A 27,651-nucleotide genomic window follows, 5' to 3' on the forward strand; every position below is an offset into this window, starting at 1 on the left:
ATATGTTAATAACGAATTTAAAGATATTGTTCTAAAACTATTTATGACAATACGGGGATTGCTAACACTTCATCTGTCGACAGCTAGTGGAGAGCGCAGTTTTTCTAATTGAATTTATCAAAACCTACTTGCACTGTACAATGTGTGAAGAAATACTGACAAGCTTGGCAATATTATCAATTGAAAATGAAGTGGGTCGAGCTCTTGGCAATAAAATAGTTGGGTTGGGAAAGATACGAAATTGCTATATTACAATTCGAACCATTCCATACGTAAGTTCAAAATTCGTAGAGTGGCAGTTAACGGATCCATATTTTGTTCGTAAATTCACTCTGAATATAAACAATTTCAGTTTTATTTATCAGAAATTAAATTTTTTGTTCTACCAAGGTTATTTCGATATGTCAAAATGCAAAATTAAGTCTGATAACAAAAGTTTCGAATTCACATGGATGCAGTGAAAGAAAATTATGCGTATTCGTAGCGGACATTCGTATTCGTAGCTTTGCTACGATGGATTGTGTGATAAGGCTGATTAACTTTTTTATCGTACTACATTTGCTAATTATGTTCACCTTTTTTTTTAATAAAATGACCTGCAAATAAATGGGGGCGCAGACTTTGTCATCAAGTTTCGTGAAGATTTTTTAATTTTTACTCAATCTTTTGAACGGATTTTTTTCCTTGTCTTAATTTCTTTCACTAATAATTTGAGAATAAATGAGAATAATCCATGAAATGTTATTGAGAATAATTTTATCTTAATATATTTTCACTTTCGAATTAAAAATATGCTTGTACATTAATATATAAAATTTAAAGAAAAGTTTAAGGAACAATTAGTATTTTTATAATATTACAATTATGTAAGTTTGGATATTGTTTGGTATTTAAAATAATTACCAATGGGAATGTTTTCTATACATCTACTGAAGTACGTTCAATTTTGTGCCAAAACTACTGCCATTTTACGATAGCGCTCTAGCATAGGTGCATAGATTTGTTCACAATCTTTGTTGGGTTCACAAATTAATTTTAAATGATTTGGAATAAACTGCATAATATAATCATGATAGCTTAGCGGTGTTAATGTTGAATTCTCTATATTGATATTTCCGTTGCTTGTATCATTGGATGCTTTAATTGAATTTAAATAAAGAGAATATTTTGCCCGGTATGCCGCACCAAATAAAGCCGCTTCACTCTCATTCTGCAGAAAGAAATTGTATTAAGTTTATAAATGTATAGGTCGCATCATTTCATTTTTAACCTGCACAAAAACTGGAGCATTGAAAACATCTGAAACAACTTGTAAAATCGATTTATTTACAGAAGCGCCCCCTGTAGCTATTATTTTTGTATCGCTGCCGAAATGAAATCCCATGTCCGCAGCAACAGCTCGTTTATGCAACATCTGTCCCTCAATCAAGGCACGAATTTCAGTTTGAGGCGATAAAAATCTGAAACAAAAACATATGTTTTTTGTGAATCAGGTATATAATTAACATAATTTGTTTAAAATTTTGTTCAAATTTAGAGATGCGAGGCAAGGAAATGGGTAACCGACTGATAAAATAGCATCTTGAAACTAAAGCCATAAGCTATGGTCGAAGAATATAAAACACTGAAGGCTGTTGTGCAAACTAAAAAGTTGTAGTGATTTGTATAGGTTTCCGGTGTTGTGGAAGCCAATGTTAACGGTTTTGCTATAAAAAAAAAAAACATGATCAGAAAACTTGCAACAATAAGAAGGTGCAGGTGCGAGAGCGAAGAGATCTATGTATTCAAAGAGGTACACCTTAAGGAGACGTGGGATAAGAGGGATATTCTCTGAATCTTAATAATGAATAAATTGCTGTTAGATCTAGAAAATAAGGGGGTACATTGTTTTGGTCTACTCTGACGATGTGGCGTTTTCGAATATGGGTAAATTTCTGAATACCCTCACTATGATTATGCTAATAATATTAAATGATATAAATCGTTGGGTGGTATTATGCGGACTAAACTTAAATACTAGCAAGACGTAGATAGTGTTGTTCACTAGGAAACATAGTTATCTTGAAGTTATGCCGCCATTATTAAATGATAACAGACTAACAATTTGGGATAAGGCAAGCTACTTAGGACTAATTTTAGACAGAAAGCTTTTATCAAACATAGACGTTAGGATGAGGAAAGCTGCTAAAGTACTTTACACCAAATAGGTATTAACGTTTCGGGTAGCTCATTGGCTCTACACAGTAGTCGTTTGACCGATTATGACATACGGTATATTGATATGGTGACTAATAACGGAAAAAAATACGGGCTGGCGCGCAAGAAAAAAATTACAAAGAGCATCAATGGAGCTCAACAACAAGAACAACGTCGTTTTACATTTATTGCCAACGAACTTGTAATCTTGTATAATGTAAAATCTAAGCAAATGGCAGCGAAGTCAGCTCTTAGACTGAGAGAATTCTCCAAATTAGTCGCCTGTAATAAGGGGTATTCAGTGATACTTAGTACATTCTCGTTTTTACCCACTGCCAAGGATTTTAAAAATCCTATAGAATTAAAAATAAATGTGGTCCTCAATATTGTCTTCCCTTCCAGAAAAAGAGGCGAGATGAACAGGGACGCGTTGATAAGCATCTATACATATGAGTTCAAACTACATAATCGACTGGGAGGTAGTGTCTTTTCAACAAAATTCGATCCTAAAATTATCTTCCGTTTACCAGACCTGTCTTCCAAGCGAAGATCACAGCAATCATAGAAAGCCATGCTCTTCTGACAAGGAGTGAGCTAATTGTAAATTTAGCAGAGTTTCGGTGGAACCAATTCTTGACTTTCCTCAACAAGCAAGCAAACGTGGAACATTGACCGCACATACCGACTATTAAAATTCAAAAGAAATGACATAAGAACACTAGTAGGAGTGCTAACTGGGCACTGTCTAATTGGACGACATGTCAACAGACTAGATACCCCATATAATGGCTATTGTAGAAGTTGGCAGGAAGTAGTGGGAATGAAAAGTGTAACACATCTTCTAAGCAAATGCAAGGCTCTGTCCGTGCAAGCTATAACTTGAATATAAATTGAGATATCGTAATGAAACTTTATGCACATGTTTTTTGGCAAGAAAGGTAGGACGAAATTTTTAGATATACGCAAGCGAACCACTGCCACGCCCACAAAACGCCATTAAACGAAAACCTATAAAGTGCCATAACTCAGCACTAAATTAATATATAAAACTCTAATTTGGTACGGGGAATTGCAGTCGAAAGGGGAATCTGCGGGTTAAACATTTTGAAAAATAGGAATGACCCCGCCCTCTAAGAGATTAAATGTAATATATTCTAAAATATTTAAGATACAAAAAGAAACAGGACAAATCCTTTAAGCTCCACCACAGACAGTGCAAAAAGTGAAGCAAACGATGGACGGACATCGCTCATATTTAGATGAAAACCCATATATGAACCGAATTAGTCAAGACCTTGGTCTAAGCATCATAACGAATTTTAAGGAATTTCGATCCTCAAGTTGACGTTTTCCACAAATTAGCCTGATGGGGTAAGATTATGTCAGATCTTATTTGAACACAATTTAAATATAATTTTCTTTGACGTTACGAACGGTCAAACCGGCAGCATTCTTCCAAATTACTTCAGGAATGTTTTCTGTTGCTACAACAACAACAACAACACCTAACGGGTATATTGAAAACTAGTACTAAAAGTGCTTACAAAAAAATATGTCACAAGCATTAAGAGATTTTTGAGAGTGGAAACCGTTTTGAAAAAGACCATTCTGAGAAAAACGCGTTTAAAGATTGGAGTCGCTATGTTCCCCACTCTGTTCCCTTTATACAAAAAAGGCTGTAGTGTCACCAGACAGATTAGAATGACCGCTGGGCGTCTTCTTTATTTGAACGTCAAAATACAACTGAACTCACATAAAAGGAAAACATAAGCAATCGTAGTTTACAGCACATTGTATGTTAAATGAGAGAATAAATAAAGAGATACATATATGAGAGAATTATAATACTAAGACTAAAATCTAAGAGTGACAACTCGGCCTCTCCTGCTGCTTCAACTCGTCCCGAGTTGGATGATCGTTGGTAATGTACCCGGATTCATCATACTCGTCATCAACCTCCGGAAATAGAACGCACCACGGTTTCATGTTGTCGGTAGTTGCTATTGTTGAATATCGACGTTGAGAGCATTGATGCCCATCAACATCTTCGACGACGTATCGATTGAATCGTAGAACCTTCTTCACGATGTATGGCCCTTTGTAATGTGGTTGGAGCTTTCGAGATTCACCAGTGCTAGGAACAGGTGCTGCTAACAGTACTAAGTCACCTTCTGCATACGGCTCTGGTTTGGAGTGTTTCGCATCGAATCTAGCTTTCCATTTAGCTCGGGCGGTTTCTATGTTGCGAGTAGCTTCATCGCGCCGTTTGTTCATCAGTAGCTGTACATCATCATCATGTACAGCAGCTAATACTTTGTTTCCGCTTATGTCACGAAGTGGAAAATCGTATACTAAATCAATAGGAGCATACTTAGTCGTTGAATTTACTTTCGTATTCATTACCCATTGCAATGAACGTAATTGGATGTCCCAATCTCTTGGATTACCGATTGACGGTTTTAAATATGCCAACACTGCTTGGTTGACTCGCTCGGCCAACCCGTTAGAACGCGGTGTGCGCACTGCCACCTTAACGTGCTGTATGTTGTTGGTATTACAGTATGATGTAAACGTCGTGGATGTGAAAGCTGTCCCACGATCTGTGACTACCCTCTGCGGCAGACCAAAGTACAACGTAAGTTGATTCAATGCTTCTGTTACTGGCTTTGTCTTTGTTGACCTCGTAGGAGTAATAACTGCATATCTGGTTAGAGCGTCTATAATTACCAGAACGTATTCGTACCCGCGTCGGCTTTTCACAAATGGACCCAAGTGATCCATATGCAAAACCTGGAATGGCAACTTTGGGACGTCCATCCCGAACAACTCGGACTGTTTTCGCCCTGGGTGGCGATGGTAGCAACATTCGATACATGATTTAATGTATCCCTTGACGAAATTTCTCATACGAGGAAACCAAAAATGTTTCATCGTCCTCTTCACGGTGCCTTCAACACCTGGATGCCCGCAATCGTCATGGTATAGTTTTACTATTCGCCATCTCATTCCCTTTGGAACAACCAGTGGATAACTATCCTTCATGTTTCGTTTGAATAGTCGGTGATTTTCCAACAAGTATTCTGACTTGATCTGAGCTTGCTGATCAGAGTTTGCTAAACCCCTCAATACGTCAATGATTATCCTCAGCTTGCTGTCTTGCTGCTGCATCACTGACACCCAGTCATCGACTGACAATGCTTGGATGTGACTGCCTTCCTTGTTGACTGTATTCGATAGCTTTTCTGGACCTCGACTCATTGCATCGACATGACACATTGATGTTCCAGCCCGATGTACAATATCGTAGTCATATTCAAGAAGCCTGAGCAACCATCTTGCAACTCGTGGACGCATCGGCGTCGTAAGTTTCGCACATGATATGGCTTGGCAATCGGTGACGACGGTGAAGTGTTTACCCAACAGGAACGTTCGGAATCGTTGACATGCCTCAACAACAGCTAACACTTCTAGTTCGTATGCATGATAATTCTTTTCAGCTTCTGTACAAGCCCTGCTAAAATAAGCCACCGGCTTCAAGTTACCAGTGTCGTCATACTGTAACAGTATCGCTGCGAGTCCTACGCTCGAAGCATCAGTATGTAACTCATGTACCTTAGTGACATCATAAATTGTAAGAACCGGTGAGTTCGTGATATGATCGATCAACTTTCGAAAAGCATCTTCGCATGTTATACTCCACACAAAATCAATATTCTTCCTTGTCAATTCAGTGAGCGGCTTAGCAATCAAGGCATACCCACTGACGAACTTACGGAAGAAACCTGTAAGTCCAAGGAAACGACGGACTTCTAGTTGATTACGAGGTACTGGAAAATTCTTGATGGCTCTTGTTTTCATCGCGCCTGGCCGCACGCCACCTTCGTTTACTTCGTGTCCCAAAAATGATACCGCACGTCTCATAAACGTGCACTTCGACAGTCGAAGCGTTAACCCTTCTTGTTCAATTATTTCGAGAAATTCTTTTACGTGCAATAAATTTTCATCTTCGGTGTGACTTGCAATTATAACTTCATCGACGTAGCTGATCACCTTGTTGCTGAGTGGTGCTACCAAGTTCGACATCATCCGTTGAAACGCACACGGAGCATTGCGTAACCCAAACGGCATTCTGGTAAACTCATAATGACCGTTGTGAGTCACAAACGCAGTGAAATATCGTGACTGTTCTTCCAACTCTATCTGATAGTAACCAGACATAAGGTCGAGTGTGGTGAAAAACTTCTTTCCAGCTAACGTAGCCAGCACACCATCTACGGTCGGCATCAACCATGGCTGCTTCTCAGTAACCGCATTGAGCTCACGGAAATCAACGCAAAGCCTATCCTCACCGTTTGACTTTCGCACCAAGACAATAGGAGATGCATACAATGACTTCGATTTCTGAATTATACCTAACTCTAATAATTCATTCACTATCTTTTCTACCACTTGCTGTTTTGGAATAGGTATGCTGTATGGCTTCTTTGCAATTGGCTTTGTAGTCGTTAGTCTAATGTTCATCTTGAACCGTTTAGATCTTCCTAGTTCACACAAACTTTCCCCAAAACAGTGCCCATACCTTTCCAATAAACAAAATAAATTATTCATTGTTTCCGGTTGTAGATGATTCCCTACATCAACCGCTTTTCTATCGATAGCCATTATACTGCACTTACCACCTTCAATAACTACCTTTCCCTTCGATAGTATATCAATTCCTATTAGTGCATCATATTTCATTATCGAGTCATCGATAATCAATAATTCTACCTCATACACCATTTCATCGAATTTAATCTTCACTAAAATTTTCTCTTTACAGATCAATTCACCACCTGCAAAACCAATTAGCTTCTCCTCACATGATGTATAGCATTTACTACATCTCTTAGCAATTGATCTCTTAACAAGCGACTTTGAACTACCCGAATCAATCAACGCATTGCAATCAATCTCTTCTTTTCCCAAAATCTTAATACACTTGCGTAATTCTTTTTGTGGTTCTGTAATTTGAATTTTATTAACTGTTGCCTCTTCTTCTATACTTGTGTTAACTTCCTCACTCTCTACACTATTCACTCTATCATTTGGAGCTTTTCCATTTTTATGTTGCTTCTTAACGCAATTTCTGGCAATGTGTCCTCTCTCTTTGCATTTAAAACATATCGGACCTACCTCACTTTTTGTTTTGTCTGTTGTAAATTCTTTAACCCGTGCCGAATTCTGCGACACTACTCTTTGTTCTGTGCTACCTACTCTTCTCTTACACATTTGACTCGCTGTCAAATTCGTCAATGATTGCAGTAAATCTGAGCACTTTACAAAATTCATTGCGCTTAACGTACGCTTTACATACTCATCATAGAGACCATTTATTATATACCGAATTATTGACACATCATCGATTTGTTCACGACGACCCACTGCAAGCATTCTATAATAAAACTCTATAACCTTTTCGTCCCGACCTATTCTTGAATTCATTAAACGTATATGCGCATCAGCAGCGTTATACACATATGGAAAATCTATTAGAAATATACTTACAAACTCACTCCACTCTCTAAAAACAGGCTGTGCATCTGCCCATCGCTTGGCAACACCTTTAAGCTTACCCAATACGGCGAAGATAAGCAAAGAGTCATCCCAATTGTACAACTCTCTTAATTGGTCAATTCGTTGTACAAACTGTACAGATGTATACTCGTTGTCACACGGATCATAAACAGGCAAAATTGCTGCGATTTCTTGCAGAGTGTGTCTCTCTCTTGCTCTGTCTACATGTGTTTGCGGCGTCATATTCTGGTGAACTGGTATATTATACAGTGGCGCATGTGCCACTTGTTGTGCTGTTGAACGAATGTGCGTTGACAAACTACCCTGCTGAGTCAGCAGATAGCTTGGCTGCGACGTCGACGTCTGCGCGACGACAACTGCTGCTTTCGGCTGTGTAACGGTCGACGATGCTACTGTGTACTGTACTGGTACCGTTTTTGTTGAAACTGATGTTGCGACTGCGTGCATTACTGGAGGCGACAACTGTAACGTATGTAGCGGCGTATGTGCGTTATTGTATGGATTTCTTGCATGCACTGACATGTCCGCTTGCGGAACACTTGTCACCAGCGGACGAAGAGCCTCTAGCTGTGCACTTAGGGCTTCCACTACACCATGTAGCTCCCTTACCTGTACTTCCAGCTGTCCCGTGCTCCCGACATCGTCCTCCTCTGCATCCATACCTGCTGCCTCTTCCAAGACGGATTCAACAACGGGTGTCACCATGTCATCACTTTCCTCCTGCAAGCGCTTAATTAACTCCGCTTTATTTCCCGACACCTTTAAATCTAGGCGGCGGAGAACCTCTTTAAGCTGCAACATATTGAGTTGCTTCAAATTCATTTCGATCAAATTTAATTTACTTTTCACTTCTAAATGTCTATCCCACTTCTGAATATCTGTCACCAGACAGATTAGAATGACCGCTGGGCGTCTTCTTTATTTGAACGTCAAAATACAACTGAACTTACATAAAAGGAAAACATAAGAAATCGTAGTTTACAGCACATTGTATGTTAAATGAGAGAATAAATAAAGAGATACATATATGAGAGAATTATAATACTAAGACTAAAATCTAAGAGTGACAGTAGGCGACCGTAATAATTTGATTTTCGATTTAAAAATTTGAGAGAATGTTTATTATAGTGTTTACTATCCTATAATACCGCAAAAAAAATAGCTTTCTCAAAAATTTCACACTGAGACGATCCCTTAAGTTCGTCAATATATACGATATTTTAATAAAAGATAATGTGGTTTAGAATTGATTATGAATGGAACTGTTATAGGACCGTGGTCTAAGTTCTTATCCCTAAAATAGCACATTCCATTTATTTGGTTGACGGTAGTAATGAAAGGACGCGAGTTTACGGTCTGCAATATAACTTCATAAAATACCAAAATGAACGAAATCCATTCACGGTTTTGTCATATATTGAATGTCGAATTTTTACCAAAAATTTTTTAATATAAAATTTTACCAACACCTTTTATCTTTGCACATTGCGAGACCGTAAAATGGTCGAATTCATCCGAGCTTAGCGCTTCCTTGCTTATTTAATATAAACTCTCTTAAACTCCTGAAAATACGTCCCGAACTTAGCCCTTCCTTTCCAAATGGAATTTAAAACTGTTATATGTGAAGTAGGAATGATTTTGATTTCGCCCATTTTCATACCGTAACATAGAAGTGCACATAAAATGTTATACACCAAATTTTCTTGAAACTGATCGATCATTGTTGAGGTATGAAATTTAACCTGTGAGTAGACGGTGGCAAGTCCATTGCTTTAGCGCAGATATGTACCTATGCAGCCTTTCCGTACAATTTTCATTTTAAATTTTTAAGCTTCTTGTTATTTTAGTGAGCTATCACACTTTTGGTAAAGGGTGATCCATTTCAAGGTTCCCTACTTTAATAAGTAAAACACAGAAGCTTCAAATTCAATGGGGAATATTTATTATAATTCGAAAGAACATCGTTTGACATTTATTTTATGAAGATTATTTCTTTCAAATGTTGGCCGCGCTTCCGTCTCAGATGGTCCATCCGTTGAGTCCAATTTTCGATGACTAGTTCGAGTAATTCGACTGATAGCTGGCGAATGACACCCCTGATGTGTTGCTCCAAGGCCTGAATCGAAACGGGATTGTTCGCATAGACTTAGACCTTACATATCCCAATAAAGTTTAAAGGTATGATATAACACGATCATTTAGGCCAGTTGACCTTGACAGTTATGTTCTCACCGGCATCATTTTTGCAGAAATATGGACCGATGATACCACCGACCCACAAACCACACCAAACCGTTGCTTTTTTTGAATGAAATAGTAGCTCTTGAATCTTTTCATGTTGCTCTTCGTCCCAAATGCGGCAATTTCGCTAGTTTACATACCTATTGATCCAAAAATGGGCCTCATCGCTGAACAAAATTTAGCTCGAATACGTCATACGTTGTTGCCTTTTCATGATGAAATGCCAGACAATACTGAACAAAAATAACAAAACAACTTGACACGACTCACGAGAGATCTGTCAAAAAACACACCCGTTTCCAAAAAAAATGTTTAAGGCACAAATGCAGCTTGCTACTGAAGCACTTTGCAACAAATTAACTTTTTGTATGTTGTTGTTGTTGTGGCGGTAGAAAACATTCCTGAAATGTATAAATTCGAAAAATGCTCCGGTAGCAGCATATATTTATACTCTCGCAACAAAGAGTATTATAGTTTTGTTCACATAACGGTTGTTTGTAAGTCCTAAAACTAAAAGATATAGGGTTATAAACAAGTGATCAGGGTGACGAGTAGAGTTGAAATCCGGATGTCTGTCTGTCCGTCCGTGCAAGCTGTAACTTGAGTAGAAATTGAGATATCATGATGAAACTTGGTACACGAATTTCTTGGCTCCATAAGAAGGTTAAGTCCGAAGATGGGCAAAATCGGCACACTGCCACGCCCACAACATGGCGAAAACAGAAAACCTATAAAGTGTAATAACTAAGCCATAAATATAGATATTAAAGTGAACTTTGGCACAAAGGATCGCATTAGGGAGGGTCATATTTGGAAGTAATTTTTTTGGAAAAGTGGGCGTGGCCCCGGCCCCTACTAAGTTTTTTGTACATATCTCGGAAACTACTATAGCTATGTCAACCAAACTCTATAGAGTCGTTTCCTCCAGGCGTTTCCATATACAGTACAAAAATGGAAGAAATCGGATAATAACCACGCCCACCTCCCATACAAAGGTTATGTTGAAAATCACTAAAAGTGCGTGAACCGACTAACAAAAAACGTCAGAAACACTAAATTTTGCGGAAGAAGTGGCAGAAGGAAGCTGCATCCAGGCTTTTTTTAAAAATTGAAAATGGGCGTGGCGTCGCCCACTTATGGATCAAAAACCATATATCAGGAACTACTAATCTAATTAATTTTACAGCAAAATAAAAAATATGTAAATGACGGATAATGAAATCTCGATTATCACTTTATCATGCGAGAGTATAAAATGTTCGGTGACACCCGAACTTAGCCCTTCCTTTCTTGTTTTATTTTTAATTTGTGGCTTAGCTATTATGGCACTTAATAGATTTTCGCTGCAATACCAAGTTTCATTAAAATATCTACATTTTTACTTAAAGTACCGCTTACAGGGACAGGCGGACGGGCGAACGAAGCGGTAAATAGATGTTCGGAATTTAACATTTAACGTCATTTAGCTCACTATACCCTGAACAGGGTATATTAAGTTTGTCACGAAGTTTGTAACACCCAGAAGGAATCGTCGGAGACCCTATAAAGTATATATATAAATGATCAGTATGTCGAGCTGAGTCGATTTAGCCATGACCGTCTGTCTGTATAAATACGAACTAGTCTCTCAGTTTTTAAGATATCGTTTCGAAATTTTGCAAACGTCATTTTCTCGTCAAGAAGCTGCTCATTTGTCGGAACGACCGATATCGGACAACTATAACATATAGCTGCCATACAAACTGAACGATCGGAATCAAATGCTTGTATGGAAAACTTTCACATTTGACAAGATATATTCACGAAATTTGGTATATGTTATTTTCTAAGGCAAAAATATAATATCCGAAGAAATTTTTCAGATCGGTTAACTATAGCATATAGCTGTCATACAAACTGAACGATCGGAATCAAGTTCTTGTATAGACAACTTTCACATTTGACAAGATACATTCACGAAATTTGGTATATGTTATTTTCTAAAGCAACAATGTAATCTCCGAAGAAATTGTTCAGATCGGTTAACTATAGCATATAGCTGCCATACAAACTGAACGATCGGAATCAAGTTCTTGTATGGACAACTTTCACATTTGACAAGATATATTCACGAAATTTGATATTTGTTATTTTCTAAGGCAAAAATGTAATCTCCGAAGAAATTGTTCATATCGGTTAACTATAGCATATAGCTGCCATACAAACTGAACGATCGGAATCAAGTTCTTGTATGGAAAACTTTCACATTTGACAAGATTTATTCACGAAATTTGGTATATGTTATTTTCTAAGGCAACAATGTAATCTCCGAAGAAATTGTTCAGATCGGTTAACTATAGCATATAGCTGCCATACAAACTGAACGATCGAAATCAAGTTCTTGTATGGACAACTTTCACATATGACAAGATTTATTCACGAAATTTGATATATGTTATTTTCTAAGGCAAAAACTATAGCATATAGCTGCCATACAAACTGAACGATCGGAATCAAGTTCTTGTATGGACAACTTTCACATTTGACAAGATATATTCACGAAATTTGGTATATGTTATTTTTTAAGGCAACAATGTAATCTCTAAAAAACTTGTTTAGAACGGATTACTAAAGCATATAGCTTCCATACAAACTGAACACATAGTTGCTAACAAAAATGCATTTGTGAAGTGTATTTAGCTTCGGTGCAACCGAAGTTAACGTTTTTTCTTGTTTTTATATATGTACATACATATGTTCCTATATACATATGTACATATATGTAATGTATATCCAACTCGATTAGATTTATGTAGGTGTTACAAATAACCGGAACACAACTATTACACGCTGCTATTGCATGTTACATTTGATTATATTATTATATAGTAGAATAGCATCAAAGAACGTTTGTAGGTTATAAAACCAATAAAAATTTCATTTTCATACTTTACTCCCTAGAATTGCTTTTAAAAATTGTTATAGATTACAAGCATACATATATACATATATCAGCATCATAACAATAGAGTTAAATACATAAGTAATAAAATATTTAGATTAGAACTTACTTTTGCACACCTTTCGCTGTCTCGGAAGTTTCCCCCGAATTACTTCTAGTCCAGCGCAAAACTCCTTGTACGTTAGGTATTATTTCAATTGAATGGAAATGTAAAGCCATATTGCCGTAATTTCCACGTGGTGTGGAATCAAGTAATTCATTAAACTTCTTCCAATCACTATTGACCTCAGTTTTATTAAAATAATCCCGTACCAGAGATCCGTTTCGAAAACTAACAACAACAAAGAGAAAAATTATAAAATAAGTTTATTGATTTGCATGGTAATAGTTACTGTAATTTGCAAAAAAATAATTGAAATAACTACATATACCATCTTGAACAGAGGCGATCGCTTGTAAAAAATTGAGTTGCTGTTAGTCGGGAACTGGGATGGAACGCAGGCCATCATACCGGTGGCAACAATAAAAATTTAACAAACAAAAAAAATAGGCACCTTCTAAATTTACAAAAGAAATCATAATGTTCAAAATCGATATAATCGCATATTAATATGATTAATATATGAACCTACACGAATATTTTTGATAAAAACTATTAATTATTTTTGCGTTTAGTTAAAATGTTGTTACATGGGAAGCAGGCGTGGTCTAGGTCAGATTTTACTCTTCAGTATACTTTGTCTCGGTTTGATATTTTAATTGATTACAGAAATCAATAAATAATTTACAGTTTGGAAGGTGCGTCAAACAAAGCTAGTAAAGCGGCATCGACTTGCCAATCAAAATAAGGAATCTTGAAAAGTAATTCAAAACAGGAAGATTTTATTATTTCTATGCAAACAAAAACAACTTCAACGAAAGAGCATTTTCAGAAATGAAAAATTAGTAATTTCAATAAGTTGCTTGGACTTATATTTTGTAATTATATATTGCAGAAATCTCTATCAACTTTTTCCAAATTATATTGTGATCGACTGTGTTATACTGCATATTCTACGTGAAAATTAATACACGAAATATGCAATATTGTTAATGCATCGTGCATGTTTAAGAAATGAAAATGTAATAATTTTAAAACGTACCATAACAAACCCATAAATTGACGAATTTCAGTTGGGTGACATAGCACATGTCCTTCTTCAAGATGAGGCTGCACTTTTAAATTCATCATTAATGTATCGCTTGTTCCCAAAGACATGACTAAGCTATCTTGCTCAGTTACCATTCCCGAAAGCGCCGATAAATTATCACCCGTAAAAGCTGTAACTTTACATTCAACAGGAAACCCGAAACGTTGCACGAAGAAATCAGAAACATTTCCAATTATGGAGCTAGTGGGAACTGGTTCCCCTAACCGCTCCTCCAGGTCAGGAGCACAGGCGTTCAAGCATGGTTTGGACCAATTTTTTTCTTTAATATCGAAAAGATTCATTCCTGATGCATCACCATAATCTATAGGTGCAATATCACCTAGAAATACCGAAGCTAAAAAACTGCTAACCAAAGAAATGCGATGGGTCTCTTCATAAGCATGCGAACGCTCTTGGTAAATTTTACGAATTTGTGGGCCAGTAAACCGAGCATAACACTTTGATCCAGTGATTTTAACCATCTCCATACGTCCTCCAATTGCAGTTTCCATTTCTATGCATTGCTTCTCTGTTGAACCATCCATCCAAATTGGTGTACGATTCAACGTAAAAGCGGAATCATCTATTTGAATATGAAGGAACTTATCGGAATCTAAGTTCTTTAAAGTTTGAACACCATGACGAGACCAATATAAAGAACCATGTTGCTGTGAAACAAATAAATTTAGTTTAAAAGAAATAAATGTAACTCACATAAATTAAACCTGCTCTTCCTCAAATCAAAAGGGGTATGCTGGAATCCGTCCATAACAATCAGAAAAGTTTAATATTACAATGACCATAACGATACTAAGCCAGCTATAAGAATTTGTGACCTCTCTTCAATTTTTTGTCGTAAAATAGTTAGTTTAACAGTATAGCCTTGGTAGGCCTAAGGAATGAATTGTAATTTACGCTCCAAAAAATCATCCTAAAAATTCACCAACTTTTCTTTATATACATACTTGTATGTATGTATATGTAGCTATATGTTTACCATATACATATATAGGGTTTCCAATAAGAGTGATGTTTTTCTTAAAAAAAACACACTAATTGCTAAGGAAATTCAAATCTTTTTTATTTAAATATCTAAATATACCATTAATCAAACCGCCTTCACATGCAGGAACGAATCCGATGAATCCAATTTTCGAGTATACTTGTATTGATTTACAAGTATATACAATTCCTCAATTTATTGATCAAGTGTGCACAACTTAAATAAACATTTCTTTGCTGATGTTAAAAAAAATGTTGTACTGTACTAGGAGTACTGTTAATAGATAGTACCGCTAATATTTCGATTCTTTGTAACTAGCGTGTCATTGAACTCACGCGAAAACTTATTCGATCAATTGTTTGAGTATAGAAGCGAGTGTTGGATGTGTACATATTTTGTCGGTAGAAACAAAAGAAATTTATTACATTTCATTTTTTTACATTGAAAGGTTATTATTATAAAATTTTTTTATAAACCGATATCAAAGGAAGCAACAAGTCTAATAGAGAATCTCTTATGAGAAGGGCATTCCCACCGTGAGATAGCACGCAGGATTCATTGCTCTACATCCACCTTTAGCATAATACGTAACAAAATGGAAAATTTGCCTAAAAAGCGGTCGCCAGGACGAAAATGTCTTCTGTCTCATTCACTGAAACGCAAAATAATTAGGCAAATCAAGACTGGTGCATGTGATAATGCGGTAGAAATCAATAAGCAGCTACGGGAAAATGATCAGCTTAACGTTTGTGATGAAACAATTCGCAACGTCTTACGCGAACATGGCTTGAAAGGTCGCTCCAAGGTTAAGAAACCTTTTTTAACAAAGCGCCATAAAGAATTGAGACTATATTTTGCAAAAAAGTATAAAAGTTTCACAATCGAAGATTGGAAGAAAGTGATCTGGTCTAACGAGACCAAAATAAATCGCTTTGGATCAGATGGGAGGCAGTGGGTGTGGTGCCGGAAAGGTGAACCACTATCGCAACCCTTAAATTTGGTGGTGGTTCGTTGATGCTATGGGGTTGTATGAATTATAGTGGGGCGGAAAATGTCACAGGATTCTAGGACGAATTACCGCATCCGATTATATTCATATTTTCGATCAAAACCTCTTAGCTTGAGCCAATGGTCTCACTGTCGAAAATTAAACTTTTCAGCAGGATATTGACCCCAAGCATACCGTAACAGTTACGAAAAGTTGGTTCCAAGTGTTCTATAGAACACCTTTGGGAGAACTCAAAAGTTCCTTGGCAAGTAGTGATTCAATTCCCCGAAACCTTGACGCACTTTGGCAACAAGTGACAGCGCACTGGAAAAAAATCACAATAGAAGCCTGCCAGAAACTAATAAGTTCTGCAAGCAAGGGGTGGCTTTGTTTTGTTTCACTTTTTGAATGAAATATACATTGGGTTTTGAAAATGTTAACCTCTCCTTTTGTTAATAAAAAATATTTCGATATGATTTTGGTTTTATTTTTTCTTTTATCCTTGAATAAGTTAACACACCGCAAACGTTCGATCAATTATTTGAGGAACTGTATATAGCCAACTTTGTTCATAATAATACACATGACCTTTGTTCTCGGTTCAACTTTGCGAAAGCTAATTTTAAGAAGATTAATTACGAACTTTCTAAAGTAACTTGGCCAGATTACAGTGGCAATATTAAATTTATTGCTACCCATTTTAATGAAACTATTTTAAATTTATTTGAAAAATATGTTCCGAAATGTGTTGTTACTCAAAGAATGAGTTCTAGAGTAATGTAAATTAAAAAATAGAAAATCTCGTGCTTTTAAACTTAAAAAAAAAACTGGGGTTTAGTTGTTGACTATTCAAAATATTCCAAATTACGTCGACAGTTTGCTGAACTTAATAAAATATGTTATAATAATTATATAAACAAAGTAAAAAAAAATATTATACGTAATCCAAAATTGTTCTATGGTTTCGTCAACTCAAACGCAAGTTTTCTAATTTTCCGTCCGCTATGAAATATGAGTCTACTATGTCTAGTGACAATCACACATTTCTAATATGTTTGCTGAATTCTTTAGGTCCAATTACTCTCCAAAAAATGATCCGCAGCAGCATAAGTTATGTCCGATTTCTGTAATTAATGCACCCACCATTTCCGAAGCAGTAGTCTTATATCAGTTAAATATGTTAGAACAATCATTTAGTTATGGCCCAGATATGATTTCCTCATGCCAATCCCTATCAAAACTATTTAATGCACCACTTAGCAAGGCTTATTTCCAAATATCTGGAAAAAGTCATTTATAATTCCTTTGCATAAGAGTGGATTTAGGTCATATATTGAAAACTATAGGGGAATATCAAAGTTGTCAGCAATACATAAACTTTTTGAAACAATTATAACAGACTACATAACCTTCCGGATTTTTCCACTAATTTCATGTTCTCCGCACGGTTTTCGTAAAGGGAAATCTACAGTAACTAATTTGCTTGAATTTGTATCACATGTATCAACGGGCTTTAGGGTAGAATAAGCGTACTGATGTTATATACATAGATTTTAATAAAGCTTTTGATAAAGTAAATCATTCAATTCTTTTCAATAAACTCGATCATTTTGGTTTTCAACCAATATTTCTAAAATGGGTTGCTTCTTATCTTAGTAATCGAACTCAACAAGTCATATTTAACGATACTTTTTCTGACATAATCAATGTTCCTTCAGGCGTTCCTCAAGGTAGCCGTCTTGGTCCAATTCTGTTCTTGTTATTTATTAATGACATATCATCTGTTATTAAGTATTCAAGCGTTTTATTTTATGCTGACGATGTAAAACTTTTTCAATCATATACTTCAAATAGCAAAAGAAGTCGGTCTCAAACAGACTTAGTTTCTTGGTGTTTTAGAAATGTCATGCCATTGAACCTTAAAAAATGTAAAACGATGTGCTTTTCACGTAGATCTGTAGACCATACTTCATACGTAATACAAAACTTTAGGTTGGAGCAAGTATGCAGTTTTGTTGATCTGGAAGTAACTATGGATCCTAAACCCAATTTTAATCTTCACGCATCTTCCACGGTTTTTAAAGCTAAAGGCGCTCTTAGTTTTGTTAAACGTTGGTCTAAAGAATTTAGAGATCCACTTACCACAAAAATTCTTTTTACATCTCTGGTGAGGCCTATATTGGAGTATGCTTCTGTGGTTTGGAACCCTAGTTACCAAGTCCATTCGGATAAGTTAGAGTCCGTTCAAAAACAATTTTTACTTTTTGCCTTAAATCATTTGCATTGGGATCAGTGATCTGCAACTTGAAACTTCTTTATTTCTTATCCTTTTATTCAATTATTTTCTTAAGCTTTATCTTACATTCTAGAAATTGGAGAGCTTAGGTGGATGAGTCCCTGAAGTTTATACCTACGCGGAGGGGTTTTAAAAGAAACGAAACCCGTGATTCTAGTGACTTCGTAAAAACTACAAAACTGAAACTTCTTTGTTTCTTATCCTTTTTTTCAATTATTTCTTAAGCCTAAATGAAAAGCTTTATCTTACATTTTAGAAAGTGGAGAGCTTAGGTAGATGAGTCCCTGAAGTTTATACCTACGCGGAGGGGTTTTAAAAGAAACGAAACCCGTGATTCTAGTGACTTCGTAAAAACTACAAAACTGAAACTTCTTTGTTTCTTATCCTTTTATTTCAATTATTTCTTAAGCCTAAATGAAAAGCTTTATCTTACATTTTAGAAAGTGGAGAGCTTAGGTAGATGAGTCCCTGAAGTTTATACCTACGCGGAGGGGTTTTAAAAGAAACGAAACCCGTGATTCTAGTGACTTCGTAAAAACTACAAATTTATATATATATTTAGAAGCTATACTTATAATATATACTTGTATCTTTGGAGTTGAATCTTATGTATGTACATAAATCTTGAAGTAAATTTTATGTTTAGTATTTATATTTTTTTACCGAAATGAACTGAATTGTGTTATTTTGTTTTTTGTTAATAATTCACGTAATTTTTATACCATTAAACTGACGTAATTTTTATTTTTAATTTTAATTCCATTGAAAGGAACTGAATTATCATTTTATAAAATAAAATGTAATATTATAAGTGATAACATGAATGTAAGTATGTACATATATGTAATTTTTTTAATAATAGAGAAAATTAATACAAAATATGAAAACCCCTTTTTTTATTTCATTAGATCTAGTCATTATTAGTTAGAACCAATTACAAAATCCTTTTTGTTATACAATTATATAATAGTAACTCTTAGTGCTTTCGTAATGGATTTTCTAGCCTTTGGTTCATAGCGTTACGGCTCAAAAGGCTTGCAAGTGGCTTGCGCACAACTGAGCTTCTTCGTATATTCACAAGTGTTTTGTATTCATGAATGTCAGAGAATCCTAAGCAAAGATTCATAAGTATTGTGAGCTCATAAGCAAACACTTGTGAATATATGCTTCATACAAGCTAATCAGCTCACAAGCCAAAACTCTCTCTCTCATAATTGTAAGTGAGCAGTATTCACACTTATACTCATTCCGTGAATAATTTGCTTGCTTCATACTCAATTTTTCGCAAGTGGCTCAAAGTTGTGTTTAACTCATTCACTGCAGATCACTGATTGGGATTCCAGTTTAAATCTTCCCCCTTACATTAACCGTTTAAAACTTATAAATCTCCCGACACTCGCTAGTCGTAGGGAGATGCTTGGTAAAATATTTCTTGTAAAACTCATGAATGGGTCAGTCTGTAGCCCATCTCTCCTATCTGATATTAATTTTAACGTTCCCGCTCGCTCTACCAGGCAGTTTAGACCTTTACTTTTAAAATTTTCTAGAACAAATTTTGAGTTAAACGAATCATTCCGCCGTATATGCCACGATTTCAATTCTCATTCCAGCACATTTGATCTAACAGACTCACACTTTTAACCAAAAAAAAAAAATATTTTATCTACTCTTAACAAGTAACATTTAAAAATAATAAACTTACTTTAATCTAATTCTTTATTTTGGCTGTTGAAATTGTTGTTTCTGTAGCTGAGCAGCATAAGATCACAACGCTTAAAACTCTCTTGCTTTTTATGACTCGGCTAATTCCGCTCGTATGCGCCCCTCGTGTCGGTTGGGCGGGAGGAGGGTAATCGTTGGGTATTATTATTATAAAGCCTGAAGAGAATCTGGTTTATTGCTAAAGACCAATAAGTTTAAATAACCCCACAAGAAAAAGTCTAAAGGTATTAAATCACAACTTCTTGGAGGCAATTCCATGTCACAACTTCTTAAAATAATCGAAGCTTCAAACTTTTCTCACAATAATTCGGTTGTTGCACGTGCTGTGTAGCACGTAGCTTCGTCTTGTTGAAACCAGTTGTTGTCAATTGCGGCTATAAAAAGTTGGTTATCATCGATATATACCGCTCTGTATTGACAGTAAGGTTGGACCCCTTGGATGGTGGAATCATCCCATGATAGACAATAAACCACCTCAAACTGTTAATTTAGGTGAATGCAATGATTGTTCATAAATAATTTGTTGATTTTCTTCGTACTAAAATTGATAGTTTTGCTTATTTACCGCACCACTCAGATGAAAGTGAGCCGCCTCATCGGAGAAGACTTTTTTAATGGTTATCAAGTAAAATCAGCAAATTGTATAAGGATACAACCCCAATACTTTCTCAAAATTCGCCAGGTTGTGGTTTGAGACAGTCCCAATTCTTGAGAACGTCTTGGAATCGACAAATTGCGATCTTCAGAAACACTTGTCTGAATGCCAGGAATAATTTAATTGCCTCGAGCGGTTCTTTGTCTCATTACCACTTGAACATTATGTAAAGAGAATGTACGCTCGAAATTGTCAACAATTCGATTAATAGAGAGGACATGTGAACCATTATTACGACCATAAAATGTCTAAAGCGCATGAAAAAGGGAAATTGGAGAACAATGATTTTGATAATAAAACTGAATAATTAGTGACCTTGTTATTGTGTATATCTTTCCATGATGAAAAAGTAAACATCAAGCTGTAAACACAAATGGACAGATGCCGCTTGAAGTCTGTCGCCTCCATCTGTCCATCATTAAAATACACACATCTTTATAGACACAGTTATTTAGGCAGCTGCTCGACTACATAACTGTCGACTCCTTTGTGTTTACAGCATTACTGCATACAATAAAAAATAAATTACTAACAATTACTAGCACTAACAGCGTTTTCTTTTAACACAAAAATGTCGCATTTATGCTTCTTTACGCATGGGTTATAAATGTTGCGTGTTCTTTTCTCAAAGTATTGTGCTGAACACATAGAGAGAGAAAATGTTGCCTCATGATGTGACAACGTTGTATAAATGCTCCAAGGTGTTCCAGCGTGGGTAAAAAAACGAATGTTTTGTCGCTTATTATACCGAAAAATTTGTTGATAAGGTCTAAGAAAGGCTCTCCAAGTATGAGCTCTTACTTGAAAAGGGAACGCCCTCCGCCTAACGGGTTTCTTCTTTTAATACGATTTTATTAGCTTCACTTGTATGCATGTATGTTTGTTTGTAACTTTTTAAGTGGTACTGAAACCTAGAATATTTCAGCGACACTGAAGGAAGGCGATAGTAAGTTTAAGCAGCTCACTAAAAAGATGCGCTTAAAAGTATGCAACATCTATATAAAACTAGTTTTGGTGACATTTGAATAGCATGTATATACTGAATTATATGTACATATGTATATCCTTAAAGAAAGTATACTTTATATAGATATACATACATATGTATATATGTATAACCGCGCACCAGAAGAAATAATATCAAATAAAGCAAAAAATGTGACTTTTATGTAATAAAAAAATTAATACTTATAATAGAATTTTTGTAGTAAAAAAATTAAGATACTAGTTTTCAAAACGCCTCCGAAAAGCAACTGCAATAGAAAACTCCTTTTTTTTAAACTTTGGCTGTCACATCGATGTGAGCTTTTCAAAAATTGTCACCGAATCTAATGGCGGAGAATACGATTTAAGTTATATTCGTTTATATTTCATAATATTGGTAAATCTCATAAAAGAAAAAATAGATTCTTTTAATATAAAATACCCAAGAAATATTCTACCTATCTTATATTTGAACCCCTCTACCTGAAAAAATGGAAAATGAGACAACACGCCTACCTAGTTTACCACCTACTTTCCGAGTCGACCACTTGAATTATAATTGCTAGACAAGAACAATGGAAATGGATTAAGCCAAGTTTGTATCGTTACTTTTTTGCCAATGAAAGGTTACGAGTAAAACTTAAACAATACTACATGCCACAGTTCATATTTTAACAAATTTGGGGTTTATCACATCAAACTAAAAAATTAAAAATAAATATAGTTTAAAAAAAAACTAAAAAACACGCTTTTAAAGCATATCAAACTAAAAAGTGAAAAATAATTCTTTGTATAAACTAACAACAATAATGAAGGAAAAATTCCTGCATTATTGTGGGAAAAGCGTGGGGTGCTTTGTGACATATTTTTCATATACCCAGCATTCCACACTATTTTTACAATTTGATTATATAATGATAATAATGTAGAAACCGAGTTTTTAAAAATGAGATCCGCTGCAAAGTGTCGTGCGCTTGAATCACACAGCTAGCGATCTTTAAACGTGCTTTTCTCGCGTAATAGATATTTGACAACATTATGACACAATTACATGTAGAATAACATATGAAAAACCTGAACTCTCAAATAAAAATTTGTGTGTAAAAAAATTATTGAAAAAAGGTTGCTTTTACCATACAACCCCCTTAAATCTTACGATCTGAAAGTAATATTCATGAAACAGCTGGTATGTGGCAAAACAAAATGTTTACTCCTCAACTTTAATTACACAAGAATTAATTAAAACTCAACACATAACTGTTATTCTGTGAGCAATAATTAACTGTTATCAAATAATTCTTACTTTGTGAGCTAAAAATAAATATTAAAATATAACGATTATTTTGTAAAAAAAAAATATAAATTGGGAAATAATTAGTAAACTTGATTTTTTAGCCAATTCATTGTAACTGCTACCGCCCCTGACTAAATATTATTAATTTTCGATTGTTATTGTTCAACGCGAAAGAACTGTACTCGCTTCGGTGTTGGTCCGACAAGGGTTATTTTTTGGTAGTGCTATTTAAGGCCGCAAATGCAGAAAGGAATTCTAAGCCAAAAAGTAATAAAATATTATTTATTTCCTGCCATTGAGGTATCATTTGTTTTCTCTATTTCTTTTGGTTCATTTATAAAATATGTAGATTAGTTAATACTGGTTTTATGTTAGAATGCAACCCTTTTGTTATTGTGTGAACAAAAAGAACCTATTTCCTATGGGCATTTATTGTATTGGCTATATTTATTATATACATACCTATATACACGGTTCAGTTCTGATACTTTTTGGTCAATATACAATGAATCATTTAAATTGAAATTAGCAGTGGTCGAATTTCAAAATATGTACCAGCATTACTTATAACAAAATTCCATTACTTCGCAGATCATGTTCATATTAGAAATGAGATTAAGTTTATATGTACCTGGGCAGAGCCTCCTATCGCCTTCACGGTACTAAGATCAGCACCTTGCATCACCAAACGATCCAATACAATATCGATTGCTTTTACCCACATAACAGGTTGTACAAAAACCCTTCAAAAGAATAATTAAAATAAAATAGCTTCTGTCATCTTTTCTTACTCATGATTTCTTAGTCCGAAATTAGCACCACCATTAGTACGAAATTCAGGCAAGTCAGAGTCAAACTTTACTTCCGCAGACGCATTAACCTCCAATTTGGAAGACAACTGAACTGCTTTAAGCTGAAATAAAAACAAAAAAACATTAATAGGATTACAAACATACATATGTATGTATATACACGCATTCACAAGTGCACATATTTATTACACACACCAATGTACATAAGTATGTAGTCTGAACTCCGTCAAATTAGTTCATTTTTAGCTACCGTAAATACCATATTGTATTTATTGTGTCCGTGACATTTACTCCAAAGTAGGGTCCACATATGTATGCATCAATATCAATATCTGTTTTAACGCTACATATTTGTTTTAGTTGTGATCGAACTATATAATCAATTGACGCAATAATCTTATCATTTTCTTCTGAGGAATTTGACCTTTGAAAAAAAGTCTAAATTTGTGAAGCATACATTTCAAAACAACTTTCATTAATTATAAGTGGTGATTTATAAGTACACACATAAATACGTACGAAGTATTAGTGAGATTATTTTTATTTATTAAGAGAACTACAACCATCTAAGCAAATTTCGGGAAAACATTTACATCATTTTACTTGTTGAAATATCTAACATATTTTTTTGTTGTCTAATATTTTATCTCCAAATTTTGTGCTATTCTAATTATCATATTGTACTACCATCCTTAAAGTTATTACCAAATCTCGTAGCGGCACGATTCCGATTACTTTGGCGGAGGGGTAAAAAACCGAATTCCGTATTTCTTCCAGAGAAGAAATATCCAAAAATAATATAAAAATAACTTTTATTTTTTAAAATAATCACGATTAAAAGTTCAAAAATTTGCACTAATAACACATGGTATTTCTCTATATTTCAATTTACACTCTAAACATTGAAATAAGTTCACATTTTACTTTTATTTTGGTATATTTTACCAAAATTTGTTTATTTAAAAATTACTTAGCGCACTCACCGTTGAAAAGGTTAGATTGTTTACAATTATGAGGAAAACAAGCCTTGCCACATCTTAAACAGCAAATATGTAGGATTTTTAACAATTTTTCTTTGTTTGCTTTTTCGCGTGATTCTTTTTCTATATTAACTATAAGAAAAAATTCTTTCTACATATGTATATGTGTAATATGTGATTTATGTGACTGAAGTATTTTCGGGTAGTACTCCTTTCTGCGTTGGCGGCCTTCGGTCGCGCTTTAAAAAATAACCCTGGTCGAGAGAATACCAGGGGTGACTGAAGTACTTTCGCATAGTACTCCTTTCTGCGTTAAACTAAAAAAAATATATTGAGTTTCGTTATAAAGTGGTTATATTTTTTGGTTTTCTTGCACTGATATTAAAACAAAATTTGAGTTTTCGTTATAAAATGGTTAAATTTTGGTTATTATATCTGTCAGCGCTTTCCATTTTTTTTTTGATAATACGTTTTTTTGTACATTAGGTGACAATATATATAATATTATTATATAATATAATTATATAATATAATTATATAATATAATTATATAATATAATTATATAATATAATTATATAATATTACTATATAATATTACTTATTTGTTTTTAAATTAAATAAAGAACATATCCATATGAATGGATAGAGGAATTTTTGGGGAAAAAAGGAATTTCAGCGAATTTTCTTATTATCACATAGCAGCGCTCCATTTCGTCGTAATTTTTAGCTACACTAAGAGTGTAAAATGTAATTTTTAAAATAAAAGACTGTTAAAAGTGTAAAATGTGGATTTATTTAAAAGTTTATAGTTTAATTTAATTAATTTGAAAAGAAAAATGTGAGTAAAGTGTGTTTAATGTGGTAAAATAGCTTGTTGAAATGTTCGAATTTTGGGAATTTTTGATCTTTAAGGTTGAATATCTCGTAAACTAAGCGTTTGCGGTACCTATAACCTTATATATTTTTTAATCAGGAGGACTTCCTCTTCCAACGGTACCTTCAAATCGCGGCGCCAAAGAAATCGGAATTGTGCCGAAAGATCGTTTATATTTATTTTAATTTGAAATATAACACTTAAATACACACTTGGGTTTATTAGAACTAACTCCTTAATAAACAAAGAGGAATTATAGCGAGAAAGAGAAATTTCAATTATCATATGGCACAGCTCCATCTCCTCATAATTGTTAGCACATACATACATATGTAAATGATGCTCACTGCGAGTGTAAAAAGTAATTTTTAAAATATAGATGTTTTTTCTTATAAAATTTGCAAAAAGGGTAAATTGTGAATTAGTTTAAAAGTTTAAGGTTGAATTAAATGATTTTGAAATGGAAAATGTGCATAAAGTGTCGTGGAGTAGTGAAATAGCTTGTTCGATTGATGAAAGTTAAGCGTTTGCGGTACATATGTACATATAAGCTTATATATTTTGTAATCAGGACTTCCTCTTTCCAACGGTACATTCAGTTCGCGGCGGCAAAGAAGTTGGAATTGTGACAATAAAATTTTTAATAGCTTACCTTTTGTGTGCTTAAATCCAAACCTAAATAAGTTGTTTTAACGTCAGCGGCTTTTGGAGTCATTGCAAAGAAGTATGTGAAGATTAATTAAAATAATAACTCATAAATTGTACAGGTTTAAAGTATTAGGCATGAGAAGAAATTTATAAAAACTTTGTCGTCTCGTCTGTAAACAGAACAATTTTCGTTCGCTTTAATAATTTTTTGTCAACAGTATAAACTTAGCCTACACTCTCACACAAAGCATTTATATTGAACTATAAACTTTTTTATCGGCAATTTTACTATTTAGTAAATATCAGCAGTTGTCAGTATTAAACGAATGAATATGAATAATCTAAGTTCCACTATCCACAACTATTTCCTCACAGGCAATAATTATTGCCAACCAACAGTCAATTTCAAATAAAATTAGTCTTATAGGAAGTATATTTTTAGCATTTACTTAATAGATCAATTTATTTCGCACTGAGTTTTTATTGAAAAAAAAGTACTTATTAATAATAGATAACACATCGCATATATATGGCAGTTTCATTTCGGTAATATTAAATTTAGTATAGCCAGTGTTAAGACGGTTATTTCGGCAAAATCTCATTTCTTTGGCGGCGCGATTTGAAACGTTAGTTGGAAAGAGGACATTTCTTTTAAAATAATTTAGGGTTATAGGTACCGCAAACCAGGAATAATGGGATGCCCAACTCTCCTGTCACTGGGCAACTTTGAGAGCCGGCTCACGGAATACCGAACTTTGACAGTTGAAAGCTGGATTAGGTAGGTTTTGACATTTTGCAATTGGAATGACTGAACGGCCAGATTGAAATTAGTCTAAAAATATATGTGAACGGAGATCTTGATGCCGGGTCCAAGATCTTAATAAAAATTTAAAACAGTAAAAATCAAAGAAAATGCGAAATTTAAACATATTTCATGAAACGTTTTGTAATTTGATGCAGAATAGAATTCATTTTCTATTGCAAATGATTAAAAACATTCATTAATTGACAACTAACAGGTTTAATTCACCTTACTAAGTGTTGAAAGATCGAAAGTCAGTTGTTTTAATATATCATAAAATCATAAAAAAAGGATATATGGCAGTTTCATTATTAAAAGTCCAATATATAAATTTAGTAATAAACGTTTAAGCGTTTTAATTTAAATGCCACAAAAATTCTTATTTTTTGATGCGGCGCGATTTGAAAATGTTATAAAGAAACGGATTTTGAGTCCTCTCACACTGAA

At 34.5% G+C, this 27,651-nt stretch overlaps 1 protein-coding gene and 1 long non-coding RNA gene across 3 annotated transcripts; both read right to left on the bottom strand.

The window, feature by feature from the left end:
* Positions 1-739: 739 nt before the first annotated feature.
* LOC126763749 (xylulose kinase) lies at positions 740-26,738 on the bottom strand. 2 transcript variants are annotated; one of them, XM_050481521.1, is made up of 8 exons: positions 26,637-26,738; positions 26,407-26,572; positions 23,879-24,000; positions 23,719-23,830; positions 14,098-14,813; positions 13,065-13,286; positions 1,271-1,460; positions 740-1,210 (listed from the first exon to the last, which is right to left on the bottom strand). In XM_050481521.1, the coding sequence occupies exons 2-8, from the start codon at positions 26,467-26,469 to the stop codon at positions 941-943; spliced, it is 1,695 nt and encodes a 564-aa protein (XP_050337478.1). In that variant the 5' UTR covers positions 26,470-26,572; positions 26,637-26,738; the 3' UTR covers positions 740-940. The 2 variants fall into 2 exon arrangements, with proteins under 2 accessions (XP_050337478.1, XP_050337467.1); XM_050481510.1 differs by having other exon boundaries at positions 26,407-26,736.
* Positions 15,542-23,712, bottom strand: LOC126764537 (uncharacterized). Its single transcript, XR_007668055.1, has 2 exons — positions 20,971-23,712; positions 15,542-20,894 (listed from the first exon to the last, which is right to left on the bottom strand). It is a non-coding gene; the product is annotated as an uncharacterized LOC126764537 (long non-coding RNA).
* Positions 26,739-27,651: the final 913 nt, after the last annotated feature.

This window comes from Bactrocera neohumeralis, chromosome 2 (assembly GCF_024586455.1).
Source record: "Bactrocera neohumeralis isolate Rockhampton chromosome 2, APGP_CSIRO_Bneo_wtdbg2-racon-allhic-juicebox.fasta_v2, whole genome shotgun sequence".
Taxonomy (NCBI): domain Eukaryota; kingdom Metazoa; phylum Arthropoda; class Insecta; order Diptera; family Tephritidae; genus Bactrocera; species Bactrocera neohumeralis.